General features: G+C 39.6%; 1 protein-coding gene across 2 annotated transcripts in view; it reads right to left on the bottom strand.

Annotated features, from left to right (window-relative positions):
• The window catches only part of LEKR1 (leucine, glutamate and lysine rich 1), a 59,758-nt gene extending 44,270 nt beyond the window's left edge, over nt 1-15,488 (bottom strand). Inside the window, exons 1-3 of one of the 2 annotated variants that reach the window (XM_030495246.1) lie at nt 15,482-15,488; nt 15,082-15,163; nt 3,553-3,767 (exon numbers count right to left, since the gene is read on the bottom strand). In XM_030495246.1, coding sequence (XP_030351106.1) covers nt 3,553-3,767; nt 15,082-15,129 — 263 coding nt within the window. In that variant the 5' untranslated portion in view covers nt 15,130-15,163; nt 15,482-15,488. Of the gene's footprint in view, nt 1-3,023; nt 3,040-3,552; nt 3,768-15,081; nt 15,164-15,481 lie in introns of those variants that run through there. The other variant, XM_030495247.1, reaches the window with a different exon arrangement.
• Between the last annotated feature and the right edge of the window lie 699 nt (nt 15,489-16,187).

Raw genomic sequence — 16,187 nt, 5'->3', positions numbered from 1 at the left:
CCAGGCTGGAGAGAGCCTTGGGTGACATGGTTTACGGTGAGGTGCCTCTGCCCATGGCAGGGGGGGTGGAACTAGATAATCTTCAGGTCCTTTCCAAACCAAACCATTCTATGATTCTATGCTTTAGAAAAGTCAAAACATGCACAATCTCCCAAGATACCCATATATGATGGTACATAAGAATAACGGATTGCATGCTCTAAACCACATTCAGAAAAGGAGAGGTTGCTTCTTTACCTGTTTGTCTATTTTATCCAGATTTGGCTCACAGAGATTTTTTTACACCAAGTAAACTCCACTTTATCACCACATATTCAACAGAAACAGACATATTTAAAAAAAAAAAAAATCTGTTAAAAGTGACCTTTTTGCCTTGTGTTCTTTCCCTTCCAAACCTATTTTTAAAACGGTGATGCAGTTCTTAAAGCATGTACCACTCCCCATTTCCAGTATTTTCAGTCTCCTAGGACAAGAAACCGCACATCATTTCCACCAAACTTCTGTGTAGGCTGGTAGCTAATGGTAGAGCAGTGTGTTGTTATCAATCACAGCCCAGCCACTTCAGCACTTTATCACAAGTTCAGACTTTACCAAGCCAGGCAGTTGCTGATGCTTTCCTATGTGATCATGTTGCAAAAACCAAGATTTATTTTAGGCAAATTCAACAACAAAACATTTTCCAGGGTACTAAGTTTTGCCATTATGATAGGAACTAATGAACTCTAGAAAACACATGCAAAAAAGCACAAGTATGGAAAAATACTGTTTCTGCAAGTTAAAATGTTAGGTTTAGATGATCTTTAAGATTTAATTCTTTATGGATAAAGTTTTCATCATCTACATGCATGACGCAGGAGCGTAAGTCTCACCGCAGTAACCAAGAAGTAACTCCTCTTGCTAGATTTGTAAAAAAGTTTTCAGAAATCTATTTACAAGGGATCCTTGACACAGGACTTAGTAAGTGACATCTATATACCTTTTCACATGTCTAAACATCATAAAAATTTTTTGCTCCTTGTCACACTCAAGGTATTCAGCACTACTATACCTTTCAAAAGCATCTTTAGTATTTAAATCTATTTTACATTTCTTATATTGGATGTTGCAAGAATTATTAAAATTCACACCACAAATACAATCTACCTCTCATGTAGTATGACAAATGTCAAAAGACACTGCCAGAGAAAACCTGCTCATAAGTTCAGCTCTAGGGACTCCAAGAACCTGGGGGATCCCCCAGAGACACAGCTAAATCCAATCATACCTGTATCTCCAATGAACTAGAGAAGTAAGCCCCCAGTGAAAGCACCCATTACTAATATGTTTAAATAGGTGACAGGCCAAAAATGGTTAGTCAAATGACACACCAGCATTTCAGCTTAACTAAGCATGAACCATTGCTCTGGCAGCCAGCATCCCCTAGAAGGAGGCAGCAGCGCAGAGCACAACATGGTTATCAGCTGCACAGCCTACCTCTAGCTGGCATGTGTATTGACGGCATTGCTATCTCAAGCTAGTCACAGCCCTTCAGGAATAGCTCTCATGCAAGTATTCTGAAATTAAAGCCATTTTAACATGGAATAAGACTTGAACAGCCAAATCGAATCAGTGTAGTTAAGAGCACAATGGTTTGTTCCCCTTCTCCTGACGAAATCCCAAAGGGTATGTAACTGATCTCTGCAAATTTCAGATTCCCGGGTGGTTTTCAAGGTTAACCACAGTTACAAATAGCAATACTTTAACCTAAAAGGAATATAAAAATGAAAGTCTGCAACCAACAAGAAGGATCAAATCTCTTGGTCCACCAAAGACAAAAAGGGGGGGGGGGGGGGGGGGAGAAGAAGGAGGGGCATATTTGGCTTCTGATAAACATTTGGGAAGAATGATTTGTCAACCTTCCAAGAACCGGAAGATAGTATGTGGAACAGTCAGTTTACGCCAACAGCACAAGGTAACCAGAGAGGCCCAGGACGGTAAAAGAAGAGATAAGGAATATTTAGAAAAGTTACTTAACAAGGCACAATAGTTGATTTATGGCCTGAATGAAAGACTACTGAAAGTATTCTACTTGATTTCAACAGGTTTTAAATCAAGTTGAGCCTTGGGGAAAAAATGCAGAGGTAAACCTTTTATTAACTGTTACAGCTTTACTAAAAGAAATGGCTAAATGAAAATTAAGTTTACCTATGGCAAATGAGCCTCAGCAAGAATGTGCTGTCACTGCATCTGCTAACACCATAACTGCCACCCAGAGCTCTTAAAGGAACAAGGAGCAGATGCACTCTTCAAAAATACGATGTTAAACCAAAGAAAACACTAAATATTTGGGGGGGAGGATATTCAGTTAAAAAAAAAAAAAAAAATTTAAAAATGGATTTGAGTGCTTCACCCATAGACAAGCTGTAATTGTTTCTTCTGCAGTGCTTCCAAAGCATTCCAGTCCAATCTCTTGAGAGGACCTTAACACTCCAAATGCCCCATGTTATCAGTTCTAGATCACTTGCTACTAGGCATGAGTCAGTCATGCAAGAAACACCTCTATTGGGGGGCTTCAGAATCAAAATGACTGAACTGATAACTAAAGTTATAATGTTATTCTTACAAAAAACTTCTGACAACAGCTTGATTCAGATGAGCAAGAAATTACCAAGAAGTTTCCAATGCCCTTGTTTGTATCACATTATGCTATCAGTAGTCAATATCAGCAACTACATTTTTATAAAGTATCTTTTACTAGCCAACTACAAATATCAATGTTTATAGTCACACTGTAAACAATCAAGTATGACTTCCTGTTCTAAGTTTAAAGTTATCATGATGTGAATCATTACACTTGTGTACTGCTTGATTACTACACTTGTGTAGAACACCAGAAAAGCATGTAAGTATGAGCTGAAGGAGAACACACTTCAAGGTTTTAATCACTGTGCCCTAAATTTATAAGTGTGGCTCTGAGGTCTATTGTTAACTACTGGAGTTCTTAAGAGTACAAAACTCTCCCTTTAATTAGGACCTTCACATACCTGCCAGTAAGCATTTGCAAACTCCTGTTCCTGAGGAACAACGCCACAAGCAGTACCCAAGATTTTCATGATTGCTTTAATATCCTGTATCATCCCTTCACAGAGTGAACTGTAAGCTTCTTGTGGTAAGAACGCTGGTGATTCTTTACCATGTTACTATGAGACAATAAGTAAAAATTTCAGAACTGTGAAACTCCCAATATTGTGGAATTTCATTTAAAATATAATAATTTTATCATGAAATAATAAGATTAAATATGTGATCCTTTCCCTTTGGTAGTGGGTGCAGGGGAAATACCTCTGAAATGTCTTTTAGCCTTTCTTTCATTTTAAACATATTGACTGTTTCTAAACACAAAGGAATTTAAAACTCGCTTCCAGAGACTACTACGAAAGATGATTTAAATTAGTATTACAGTATATATGTTACATCTGGCAAAAGAAAGACAAATCTTATTTGTATTTTAAACTTCTTCGGAATTAAATTACATACACGAGAACAACATCAGACTAGGTAATATGTTCTGACCTTTCTGTTTTTGATTCACCATCAGCTTGATAGTGTTCAAGGTCTTGGTAAAGAGACTGCAGTTCTGCTTGAAGTCCTTTTTCCCGTTCTATACTTCCTTCATAGAATTTAATCTCCTTTTCCATTGCTTTTACTTTGTCTTCCATCACCTTAAACTCATGAAGTATCAAATAGCTGACTCCACAGTATTTACACACTGTCTCATCCCGGGGCATCTAGAAAAAGATAAAATTATAAGATTGTTGGCAAGAAAAGCCAGTGAATGACACTAAATAATAATAATAAATCTGAATAGTTTAAACCATTTACTGCTCTGGAGCACTTATGCTCAGATGATGCTATTGGTTTAACATATAAAAAAGACAAAATTCTACATAGCAAAATGAAATCAAGCTATAGCAGTACTTTCTTTTACTGAAAACTTCACAATATATATCAACTATGGCAATTTACTATGTGGGAACTCTCACTGGAATTCTAAACTGAAGAACCTCTGAATTATGGTTGATGTATTAATTTAAAATAAAATGCTGTGTTTTACAAAGTTATCTCCTTAATGAATTTGTGATTGCCTGAGCCAGAAAAACGTTATTTACTGTGTTTTTCTGACGAGTCGTATCCAATTGAAGTAGGCAAGATGAAAAGCGAAAGTGAATAAAATTATTCAATTCAGCAATCTTTACAAAAATAATTCAAATGAGTAAGGGACTAATTATTATGAAGTAGTGTCCATGCCCTTGAGTGTTGTGGTAAATGTAACCCATTTACTAGAAGTAATCAAAGACTAAAAAAAACGCAGAGTACATAATATACATCTAATCGAAAGACCATTTCTTAAATTGAGAAACATACTTTTTTTTGTAAGTGATCAAATTATTAAGCTTTGCAGTAAGTAAGACTTCATAAATATGAACAGATAGACATGCTCTGACTTTGATACACACTTATTATTCCGTGTATCAGTTATTCCTATGCATTTCAATCATTTTCACTTCCAGGAAAAAATGCTCAATTTACAAGTGATGCACAACCGAACCTGCAGAAGAAATGGGTATAGAGTAAATAAATCAGCCAGGCCAAGCCAAGAAGGTCTGACACTTTGGTAGGGGACATGGAAGCATCTGCATACCAGCACAGATCACTGTTTCCTGAACGTGACAGGTACTACCCTGTTCTTGTGTCACAGCATAAATGCATTTGAGATGGCTAGAATTAAGACTAGATCAGAGGAGAGTTGTAATATAGCTAAAGAAACAACCTCAAAGCAAGAAATACAAAAAGGTATTGGTAAGCTTGGAGATTTGAAAGACGGAAAATGGGTGGCAACTGGAAGAGCAGTTGTGTGTTTGCGTACTGAGAGCTTAAAACAAGCTTTAACAGTTCTTGCAATTATCAATCGTTACAAGGATTTTACACAATGACTTATGAAAATCAGAAAGCTGGAAAACTGCAATCAGTTTAAGTCAAAGAATGTAACAATTTCTTGTTTTACAGGAAAAGAAAAAAAAGACATTATGAGACATTGGGATAAACTGAGAGGAATCAGATGACAAAACAGCTTTCAAAAATTATAAACTAAAGACTCATGATCTCATGATTCAATAAGCTGTAGCACTTTAAATATAGCTTCATAAAAATGGTGTTTCAGGATGCCCTGGAATTACCAGGCCAAGCTTTATTTTCTCATTTCTTAGTTTTGCCCCAGTTTAAAATACCCCTAGTTACAGTTGCTCTGAATGAGCTGAAAATGCAAGTTTATTTTTCCTGGCAGCTGCAAACTGTGCTTAGAAATACGAAACTGCTATTCAGGATAACTACCATACAGTTCCAAAGTCCTAAAATTACTATAGTGAAAAAGGACAAAATGAGCTGTTACAAGGAGCACAGGAGGGGGGCTCTTATCCCAAAAAGAACATGTGCTCTCATGCAGCACGACCACTGCTGTCTTTCAAATAAACAGTTACAGAAATTTCACTGGGTACGAGGATTAAAATCAAAATAAAACAATTGGGGTCCTGTACTGAAAATGTTCTATGCAAGTACTAACACTTTTTAGTTTCCAAGTTCAATTTTGTTATTGAACTTAAAAATAAATGAAGTCATAGAACAATAAATACTATCTCTCTGGACGTAGTGAGAAATGGGTCTTGTTCTTCACGTTCATTCCTCAGGTGAAATAAAAACCCGAAAGGACTTCAGATCAGGTTGGATTTTTAAAGTATTTGCTACATCATCAAAAAACCACAGGAAAGCCAGAGGCTTTATGTTATGGCAGTACGGAAAAAAAGTTCTGTCTTTTAATCAAAACCTTGCTCTGCACATGCACAATTATCCTGCAACCACTGCAATATACTGCACATAGATTGAACTAGTTTTAAAATATTTATCTGTAGTGTAAATAGAAATTACCAAATATCGGTATACAAATTTGGCGTAGGTTGAGTGATGCTTAACAGGCAAGCTAGCCCAAACCAAATTCCATGCTGCAGTACATTAACACCAATAAGCAAGCCAACTAATTTAAATCCATGTATGCCCAAAATGCCTAGAAAAATAACAGGACACAGTTGAAAGTGAATAGCTCCAAAAGAGCAAGGCCTGAACTGGTGAGAGCAAGAGATGTACCAATACAAATTCTTATCCTAAATCCAAGATTCCTCTCCCATGCCCACAGTGGTCAAACCACAAGCAGGACTTTCTCCTTTTTCTATTTCCATTTCTCCTCTCTTTTGCATTGTCAACATCACAACCTGAGTTCTCCTCACTGATACTCAAAATATCTCCTGAAATTCCTGAGCTGATTGGATATTTTTTTCAGAAGCTACTGCAGTTTCATACAGACAGGTACAGAGAAATGCTGTAGATGCTGATTTCATTCAGCCAAAATAGTGACAAAGCTATCTTAGGGCTACACCAATTTTAAGGTCAGAGCAAGAAAGCATTCTACAGCTTTGAATACTACTTACAAACAAAATGTTTTGGGCTTTTGCACAGTTTCCAAGAGAAATAACATTACTTTATCTATGTGTGTATTTCTCTATTGTCACCTTTTTTGTTGTGAACCACAATGTCTGATCATTTATAACCAATTCTGACTCTGAGGGCAGAAATATTTAAGTGTCTAAAAGTTTTAGACAACCAGGTAGGCAATAAATACTTCCTAAGTCCCCCACTGAAGAAAACTCTGGAGTGTAAAGGCAGCCCTTATCAGATATCAGATAATCCATATAGGAGAGAGACTTATAAATGGTCTGTCCAGGAGAAAAGATTCCATTAGACCTTGTAAAATACAAGGTCTAATGTAAAATACAAGGAGTAAAAAAAGTGTATTTTACTCTCACTAAAATACAGTGAGAGTAAAATACAAGGTCTAATGGAATGATCAACCAACACACAACCACTACACAAAAGTCTGTAGGAAACAAATTTTCACTAGTTCTTATGCTTACAAAGCTACTTTTCTGGAATAATACTATTTTTGAGTAACCAGGAAGAATGTGTGTTACATACACAATGATTTACATTCTCAGATTCTGTATTTTACTATTTACATTTGATCAGAACACTGTTTTCACCTTCCCAAACTCAAAGCAGAAGGAAAAAAGGAAAAAAATCAGGGGCAAAGCACAGTTTGGAAGGAATAGAAACAGAAACTATCAGAGCTCTAATTAGAAAAGGGAATCTGCATGTCCTTAGCAGTGAGAACAACCAGTGAATAGGAAGAAAAAAATCAATTAAGAATTCGAAAAACAAACAGAAGTTAATTTTAGTATTGTGGTTTTGGTCAGCTTGGACAGGGAAATTCAGGACAAACAGGACTTGAAAAGGGAACAGAGAGATACTAAAAACCCCTGCTATTTGAGTTAGCACGACAGTACTGCATGCACAGTAACAATATAAAAACAAAAACAAACTCATGAGGACAAAGTACTTGGACTAGGAAGATATTTGATCCATAAGGTTTTGAGTTACAGTTCTGATACACAATACACGAGAAGCTATAAAGAAAGGACAAGAACTACAGCCAGAACAAGCTGTATCCCAAGGTAGCATTTCTAGCTGTTCCTCTAGAACATCTGTGGGAGTAGTTTCAATTCAAGAGCTGCATTTGGTTTTGGAAGAACTAATATTATTGCATGGTTACATAGATTTCTTTAGCTACCAAGGGCAAGTGGAGAACTGAGCCAAGATGGAGAGTCACTCAAATTACATCCGTCTGACTCAGTACCATAAGCATCTGTAAAGCAAAAGTTATAAGGAATAAAATAAAAAATAGAAGTTACTTTGCTGGTCTGGACCATTTTTAGGCTGGCGAGACAGGAATTTATATCATTTCATCTTGACCAAATAACTACAGGGTGCATCAGTCTGTGCATGGCTATTCTTCTACTCTGATATTCCAGATTCCACCCATGAAAATTACCACGATGAAGAGCTAAATTCTTGTTAAAAGGAAAATTATCCACTTTCTCACTTAGCAGTGCCTTGGAATTACAACTTCCAGCATATGGATCACTTATGCTAGAAATAGTCCATTACAAGCAGCTAATAAATAGCCATGACTCTTAAAAGCCAGTCCTCAATTAATGAGATTCTTTTAAAAAGCTTTAAATATGTTTCTGTGCACCATTAAAATGAAAACATGGAGCTGTGAGCACAGATGTACCCCTTGTATATTAATTTTACAGTGCAGGGAAGGGAGAGTCTAGGGCAACTGCAGCACTCACCAAACTCCTTGCATCACCAAGCACTCCTCAGGCACATAAACCAGTACTAACAGCTCTTGCTCTCTCCCCAGTCAGTCTGCCAGGACTGAGACTGCTTTAGCAAGGACTGGCCAAATAACAAAAAACAAACTACACTTGTAGCAGAACAATATATAAAACTCAAAGAAAAAAAAACATCATTATGCTGCAGCTGGGTGCTCTTAAAATCATTTCTGTATATTGATTGTTTTATTCTATCGCTACTTGATTCTACCTTATTATCTGAATCTACTTTCCTTTTTATTTTTCTGAATCTACTTTTCTGTTTTACTCCTCCTCTCCCATACTACTTTAATTTCTCTCATGCTGTTTGTCCTTCTCCTGACAAACTAGCCAATCCCTATTACACATATACACAAAAATCATCACTCAAACCACACAATTGATTTTCTAGGAAGAAAGTGAAGTTCTCTGCTGTATATGCAAAACCAAAGAGTTATTTGATTGAGATTGATCTTTTTGTATTCACTGATTTTTAAGAGCCTCAGTAGAAACTTCACTTCTTTAAAAGTTTATTATGAGTCAAGTTTTCAGTCAGCATCTACTCAGAAGGTAATACAGATTGCATGCTAAGCCATGCTGCATACATACTTATTTGCTCCACTTCCACAAAATATTAGTTGCAAAATAAAAGCCACAGTATTTGCTTTGCATACATATGTATAGTGTAGAAATAGGCTTGTATTAAAAACAGAACATCCTGCTCTCAAAAGTTTCATTGAAAACACGCCCTGAAATAATCAGTTTGTCATGAAAGGAAATAATACTTGGATTTCAGGTAGCTTTAATTTTTTCCTGCCTGTGAGTAAAGCAGACTAATGAACCATAAAAAGACTGTACTGCAGTGTTAGTAACTGCACACATTCACACGAGCCCTGCAAATACCTAACATGTGTCCAACAGCACGGACCTTACTGGTGCTCCTAAGCTCATTAGGATGTCTTACAGCACACTCCCGCTTTCTGTGAATGCAAGGCATTGCAACAAAACGTGATGCTTGTGCAGATGAAAGATAATTTAGCCCACTGTTAATCATTCTTTGCCTGACAAATACTGACTTTTTGCATCTGTAGTTGCAACAGTTGTGAAGCCCCTCCTAGCTACAACCCAATTGCCTGTGATGCAAGAGTGATTGCAATCCCTCCAATTCCTAGCAACTTATTTGGATGCTGGTTGCAGAGAGGGTAGAAAAGCTTACATGTAGTGAATACAGCCCTAGCCTTATAAGTATAGCAGCAAATAAAAATGCTTTGCTGCCTCAGGTGACCATCAGGGAGTTCAGAATTCTCACACTAAGAACAGAAGACTGTTATCCAAGTTCAGAAGACGTGCTTTCACAAATCACCTGATACCTCAATATACCATAGCAATAAAGCAGGCTGCCTTTAGTATCTGAGAGCTGGTTTTCCCAAATCAACTATGGAGTCATGGGTAACCAGTTCACTGTCAAGAGCTTTCCACCTCTTTAGGCTGTAAAGTGTGGGATTATACAAAAAAAAAGCAGATACTTTCTAACATTTCCAAACCACATTACAATCACTCAGAACATTCACACCCCTTGACACCCCAATGAAACCCAAATGTTTAAAATTTTAAAGCCAAATATTGAAAATCTCAGTGGACATAGCAACAACTCATGAACATCTTCTCCAGAAGCATTCATAAGGTGCATGACAACAGGTCTCTGAAGAGACATCCTGCCATTCTGCATGCACACCACCATGCTCATCTGGAGGGCATAAATGGAAATGATGCTGTTTCTAAATCCATATTGATATCAGTATTTAAGTACTATATACATAACTATTTCATTTGCTTCTACAAAGCCAGTCTTGGTGGATGGGACAGGTTCTTTAGCTAATTAATGCAACTGGAACTATGTAAGAACTTACTAAAAAAAAAATAACCCCAGGTTCAAAGACACCAAGAAAAATTCACGATAACATAAAGATACTACAATGTGCTAAATCTATAGTACCCATGGCAAATTTAGTAAGTAACTATTTGCTACTAGTAATGTTCATGATGTTTTGCAGATAGTTGGATATCACGGAACGTTCTGTACCAATGTGTAGTACACCTTAAAAGTTCCTACTCTGCTTCCTTTGTTAAGCTCCTAGGGTGAGAACTACTAATCTGTAAGGGTATCTTGTGCTCAATTAATTTTATGATTTATGTTAAACAAAGGTTATTTATTTGCCAAATAAAATATAAAATTAAATATAACTTTTTGTTTGCTGCTTTGAGGACTCGGGGTCATTTTACTGTTGTTCTGTTTCCCATTTCAGTAAGATCTTCAGGGCAAGACTCCATCTTTCCATCTACTTACACTGAACTGACAACAACAATGCTGAAACAGAGAACTTCAGTAAGTTCACAAGCATACAAAAGATTCATCTACCACTACCAACAAACAACTAAGAAGGTGAAATATGATAGTCTTCTTTCCTCTTCAAGAAAAATAATAAAACAACAACAAACCAAACATACAGAAAAATGCCACAAAACAAAATACACATCCAGCCACTGGAGTAAAGGAAACACTTCTTTTTTATCTTCCAGTGCTCTGTGATACTTCTCAGACTCAGTTTGATGGCATAAACTTTAAGACATGCAAATACATGACAAAGTAGCCATTACAAGTGATCTTTGCAAAATGTTTTCTACAGTCCTGTAACAATATAGTTAAGAGAAAATGCAGGGTTCTACTGAGGCAAACCAACCAACTTAGTTGAAACACTTGCTACTTGGCACACCAAACTGCAAGCAGCACCTCGCAGATACAAGCGTCCCTAAAATAAGGCTAAGAGGTAGAGAATACCCTCCCCAAAAACTGTCACAGAAGAAAAGATAAGCTACGGCTTGGACTTTGGACAGTTTTTTAACTGACTGGGTTATCTCTTTCCTAGGAAGTTACCGATTTTCCCACGTCTGCTGCCAGAACAGCAGCAGCTGTTTCCCACATTCACCATCACCACCACACCATGTGGCATAGCTTCCTCCGGGAAAAATGACTCCTGCTGACTTCGAAAGCTGACAAACATTGCTCAGTGAGGTAACCACACTGCTAACATGCAAAGCCACAGCTTGGGGGGGTTACATATTTTTTTAGAAACAAATAATGATTGAGATCTTTACTAATAATTAGTTTGTAAGAAGTATGCAACTGTAACTACAAAAAATACTATAAGCTTTAATATTTTAATGGACATACGGATGTTTATCCGTTTTGTTTTTTGTTTTTTTTATTTTCATTTAGCACTCATCTTGAAATGCATATTGTGTGAAAGAGGTACGAGAGCGGTAGCAGGAATGAGGGAGAGAGAAAAGCAGGGCCATGTAAAATTCTTACGTGACTCTTTAAGGCAAAATTGATCAGAACCTGAAGAACCAAAGTCCCTCCACATCTATCATGTCATTAACAAAATACCAAGAAATACCTTCCCTTCTATATTACAATTTCCTTTAAAATTTAATAAGCAGAGTGGGCAACACCTACTGGACTCAGTCACCAAATGGTCAATTTGTATCAACTTCTGCCATGACATTATGGCTTCACTCCAGCAGGTTGTCCTCTCTGGCAGACTCTAGCAGTAGAACAGTCTGCAGAACAGCCTGTTCCAGGTTGGCACAAGATGCTCCCTTACCCATACTATCCTGTACAAGAATGAAGTTTTGGAAGTTGCTATGTCACTTGCAAATATTGATAAGCAGCTTGGGAAGCTCCATCCACTACGAGAACAAAGGAGAAGAATGAAGAGAGCTCTGGTCTGCATCCTCTCTTTTGAGAGAGCTGCTTGATCTGTTGTCGGCACTACAACCCAACCTCCAGCAAGCCACCTCAAAACAGCGTCTAGCAAATCAATATTCTGCAGCTGAAATCACAATGCTTAACATACTCCCTCCAGACACATGTTCCTTTGGCCTGCAAGCTCCATGTTGGGAGCATGTGCTTGGTTTGGCAAAGCAATGTACAGCTGGCAAAAGTTCTGCCTATGTTCAGAGCAATCTAAAAGAAAGATTCCAAGAGAGATGTTATAAAATTCAAGAAGCAGAGACCGTGGAGGGAGTAAGAACATGTGTACATAAAAGGTAGAAAATTACAAGGACAGGAAATTGTGAGAATGATTTGTAATCAAGCTCTGTATCTTGTAACTATACTACAACTACAAGGCAAGTCAGCTGAGTGAAGAGACAAGCAGCAGCAAAGGATATGTAAAACCCCGACACTTAACTGATCCCAAAATCTTCGGCTGTCATTGCCTTTGAGCTCACATATTTCACATTGAGGTGCAGGGCAGAATGGGTCAGGAACAGCCTATTCATGTACATATCTAGAAATACTGTCTTCTGCATTTAGATCTTTTTGTTTAAAATGTATCGTAGAGCTAGAAGAGATCTGAAGAGATTGCCTGCCCAGTCCCCAACTCCAAAGCAAAAGTTTGCCTTATTTGTCCCCCACAGTACCAGTGGAAGAATTCCACAACTCCCTCGGGTGATCTGCTCTACAGTTTCATAATATTAAAGCAAAGCAAGTCCAGAAAGGTGAGGATAAGATTAATTTGCAGATGGAGATGAAGGACAACCACCATTTTCCTACACATATGAATATTGTTACCGTGCCCTTAAGTATTTTCCAGAGTAAGCAGACTCAGTTCTACTATCCTTTCCTAGAAGGACAGGATTTTTAAGCTCTACTATTCTTGCTATTTTCTAAATTTTGATCAGTCACCTTATTTTTCTTAAAGCCTGCAGCTCAGAACCAATACCTCAACAGCCCTGAAGAGATGAATAAGTAAGGCCCATGTTTCACATGCAACTCCCATACTAATAAACTTAATGGCTGCTTTCTTTGTAACATCAGTTTGTTAATATTATTCTGCTTATGACCTGATTATAGACCTCAGTGTAAGGTTTGACAAGTGACAAGAAAGCTGAATCAGTTAGTATGTATTTTGTATTGATACATTGGACTTACTCTTTCCAAATACGCCTTATTCTTACTAAGAATATGAAGTTTAATGCTGTTCCCAGATTGCTCACAACCCCTCCCAGACTGGCATCAGTGTATTCCTGATGGTAATCTAAGGTCCTAGCTCAATGAAAAACAGCAGAAACTGACAATCCTACTGAAAGAAATAACGTCACCCCTTTTCTGTTCCCACTTTGTGCCTGCACTCACACCTGCTTCCTCCTTGTGCTGGCACACATACCAGGAACTGTGCCACGAACTGATCCAACTGAAAGACAAATAGCTGAGGTGCCACCAAACTACAGCCTTAAGTCATTAATGGAAATACTGAGCAGTACTAGATCCAGAACAATTCCCTAATGTACTTTACATGTACTTCACCCAACAATTTGGCACAACTCTTTTCTTCTTTAGAAGCTTGCACTGATTTTTGCTAACCACTTTATCCTGTTGATGCTTGCAAACTCATTTCTAAACAAATAAACATATCTGGTGTCTTTCCTGCTACCAAAACAGCTGCTAATGAGTCTGTAAGTTTCCCAGGCTCTTCCCCTCCCCTTTTGTAAGGGCAAGCATTCCTTTTCCCTTCCTTTGGCTATATTACCCATCCTTGAATTCTCAGAAATCATCACTGATGGCTCACAAATTTTCTCAAGTTTCCTGGACTATTCCAGGGAGAATTTATCCAGGCTGTGCTAGCTGAGTACATAAAGCTTTTAAATTACTTGCTAATTATTAGATGCCTACCAAAAATTGAGTACAGCTGGGTGTTTTACTGCTAAAGTAAAAACTTCATAGTGCTACAAAAAGTGACTCATGTTCCACTTGTGTGCATCATCTGGCATTTAAAGAGCCTCCTCATAAGTTAACCCATATAAATAGCAGTATTGTTAACATTGGTAATAATCTGTCTCCCAAACAAAGCAACACCCTCACACACAAAGAGAAGATACAAGAAAAGATGAAGGGGAATGTCCCCATCCTATCTGTATTGACACTCCTTTGGAACAATTACGTTATGCCTTTCCGTCATTCCAAACTTAGGGCAACAGAACATGTCACATGGGGTAAAATTTGAAACTCACATAGCAGTGACAACCCCATTACAGAATGAGCATATTCCCCTACAGTGTTCATAGAATCATAGGACAGTTAAGAGTTGGAAAGGACCTTAAGATCATCTAGTTCCAACCCCCCTGCCATGGGGTTGCCATTAGTATGTAATATATATATATTCATATAAATTCATATATATTCATGTAGTACAGCCTAGAGAAGAGAAGGCTCCAGGGAGACCTTACAGCACCCTCCCAGCACCTAAACGGACCGAAAAGAAAAATGGAGAGGGACATTTTAGAAGGGTATGTAGGGACAGGACAAGAGGGAATGGCTTTAACCTTACAGACGGGAGGTTGAAATTAGATATTAGAAAGAAATTCATTACTGTGAGGGTGGTGAGGCACAGAGAACCTGCGGTTGCCCCATCCCTGGCAGTGTTCAAGGCCAGGTTGGACAGGGCTTGGAGCAACCTGGTCTAATGGAAGGTGTCTCTGCCCATGGCAGGGGGATTGGAACTAGACAGTCTTTAAGGTCCCTTCCAACCCAAACCACTCTGTGATACGTAGACATTTGTCATATATGCCAAAACCTAGAACACACCCAATCTAAAACAAGGACCAAGATGTACAAGATATGGTACTGGACTTCAAAGGCCAGCAAAATATTCCTGAATCACCACCGTATGTGGTCTCCAAACACTGTTTTGTCTTTCACACTTCCACAGTTTCATACCTTGCGAATTTCCTCAGGCAGCACATAAATGGGGACATGCCGCTCCATGGCCTCCCAAAACTCGGCAGTGGTGCCAGGGAAGCTGCCGGAGGTCACACAGTTAGAGCCTGCCCTCAGCAGCGGGGCCGCACATCCCCTCTGCCCCACGCACCCCCCACTACGCGGGGCCCAGGCCAGTCCCGAGTAGCCTCCCCACACCCGCACCGCTTGCTCGGGGCAGGCTCGGGGCAGACTCGGGGGCAGTCGCGGCGCTCAGGCCGCGGCCGGGACAAGGGAAGGGGAAGCGAGGGAGGAGGGAACGACGACCCGGCGCGGGGCACGGCAGTGCGGAGCCCCGAGACGCGGAGCAGCCGGAGGGAAGCGGGGCGGGGGAAAGCGGCCGGGGCGGCCATTTTCTTACCGCGGCTTCCTCCGTAACCACGGCAACGGCGCGCGGCTCCGCGCGTGCGCGTGACACGGCCGTGCCCTACGGCCGCGCAAAGGCGGCGGCGGCGGCGGCGGGTGCAGAGGGTGAGAGATCCTTCCCGCGCCCCGGCACAACCGACCGGCCCGGGGGGCGCTAATAACGGGGAACGGGAGGAGCTGCGCTGCTGGGGCCGGGGCTGGCTGTGCAGGGGGAGGAAGACGGCGTGAACGCCGATCTGCTTTCACTGCAAAGCCTTTGTTTGAAGTGAGCTGTCGCCCCAAAACTGGCCCTCACGCACAGGTCAGTTCCTTGACAAAACGGAGGCATGTGCTCAACCTCCGTGTGAACTGGCTTCGCGCTGTCAGAAAACGAGAAAGGGAGGGAGGAGACGTGGCCTGGGGGTGCTGGTGGATATAAGCTCAATAGGAGTGAAGAGTGCACAGCTGTGGCAAAGCAAGCCAGCAGGATGGTAAGTCACACCAGCCGGGGCATCACCAGCAGAGATAAAGATGTCATTGTCCCACTCCACTGAGCGCTTGTCAGGGCACACCTAGAATATGCGTTCAGTTTTGGTCCCTGCTATACAGAAAAGACATGGACAAGCTGAAGAGGGTCTAGAGAAAGGCCACAAAGATGATCCAAGGACTGGGAAGCTGTGTGAGGAAAGACTGAGAGAGCTGGGATTGTTCAGCCTTGAGAA

Source organism: Strigops habroptila, chromosome 8 (assembly GCF_004027225.2).
Source record: "Strigops habroptila isolate Jane chromosome 8, bStrHab1.2.pri, whole genome shotgun sequence".
Taxonomy (NCBI): Eukaryota; Metazoa; Chordata; class Aves; order Psittaciformes; family Psittacidae; genus Strigops; species Strigops habroptila.
The sequence above is the reverse complement of the archived record's forward strand: the minus strand, read 5'-3'. Positions and strand labels throughout refer to the sequence as shown.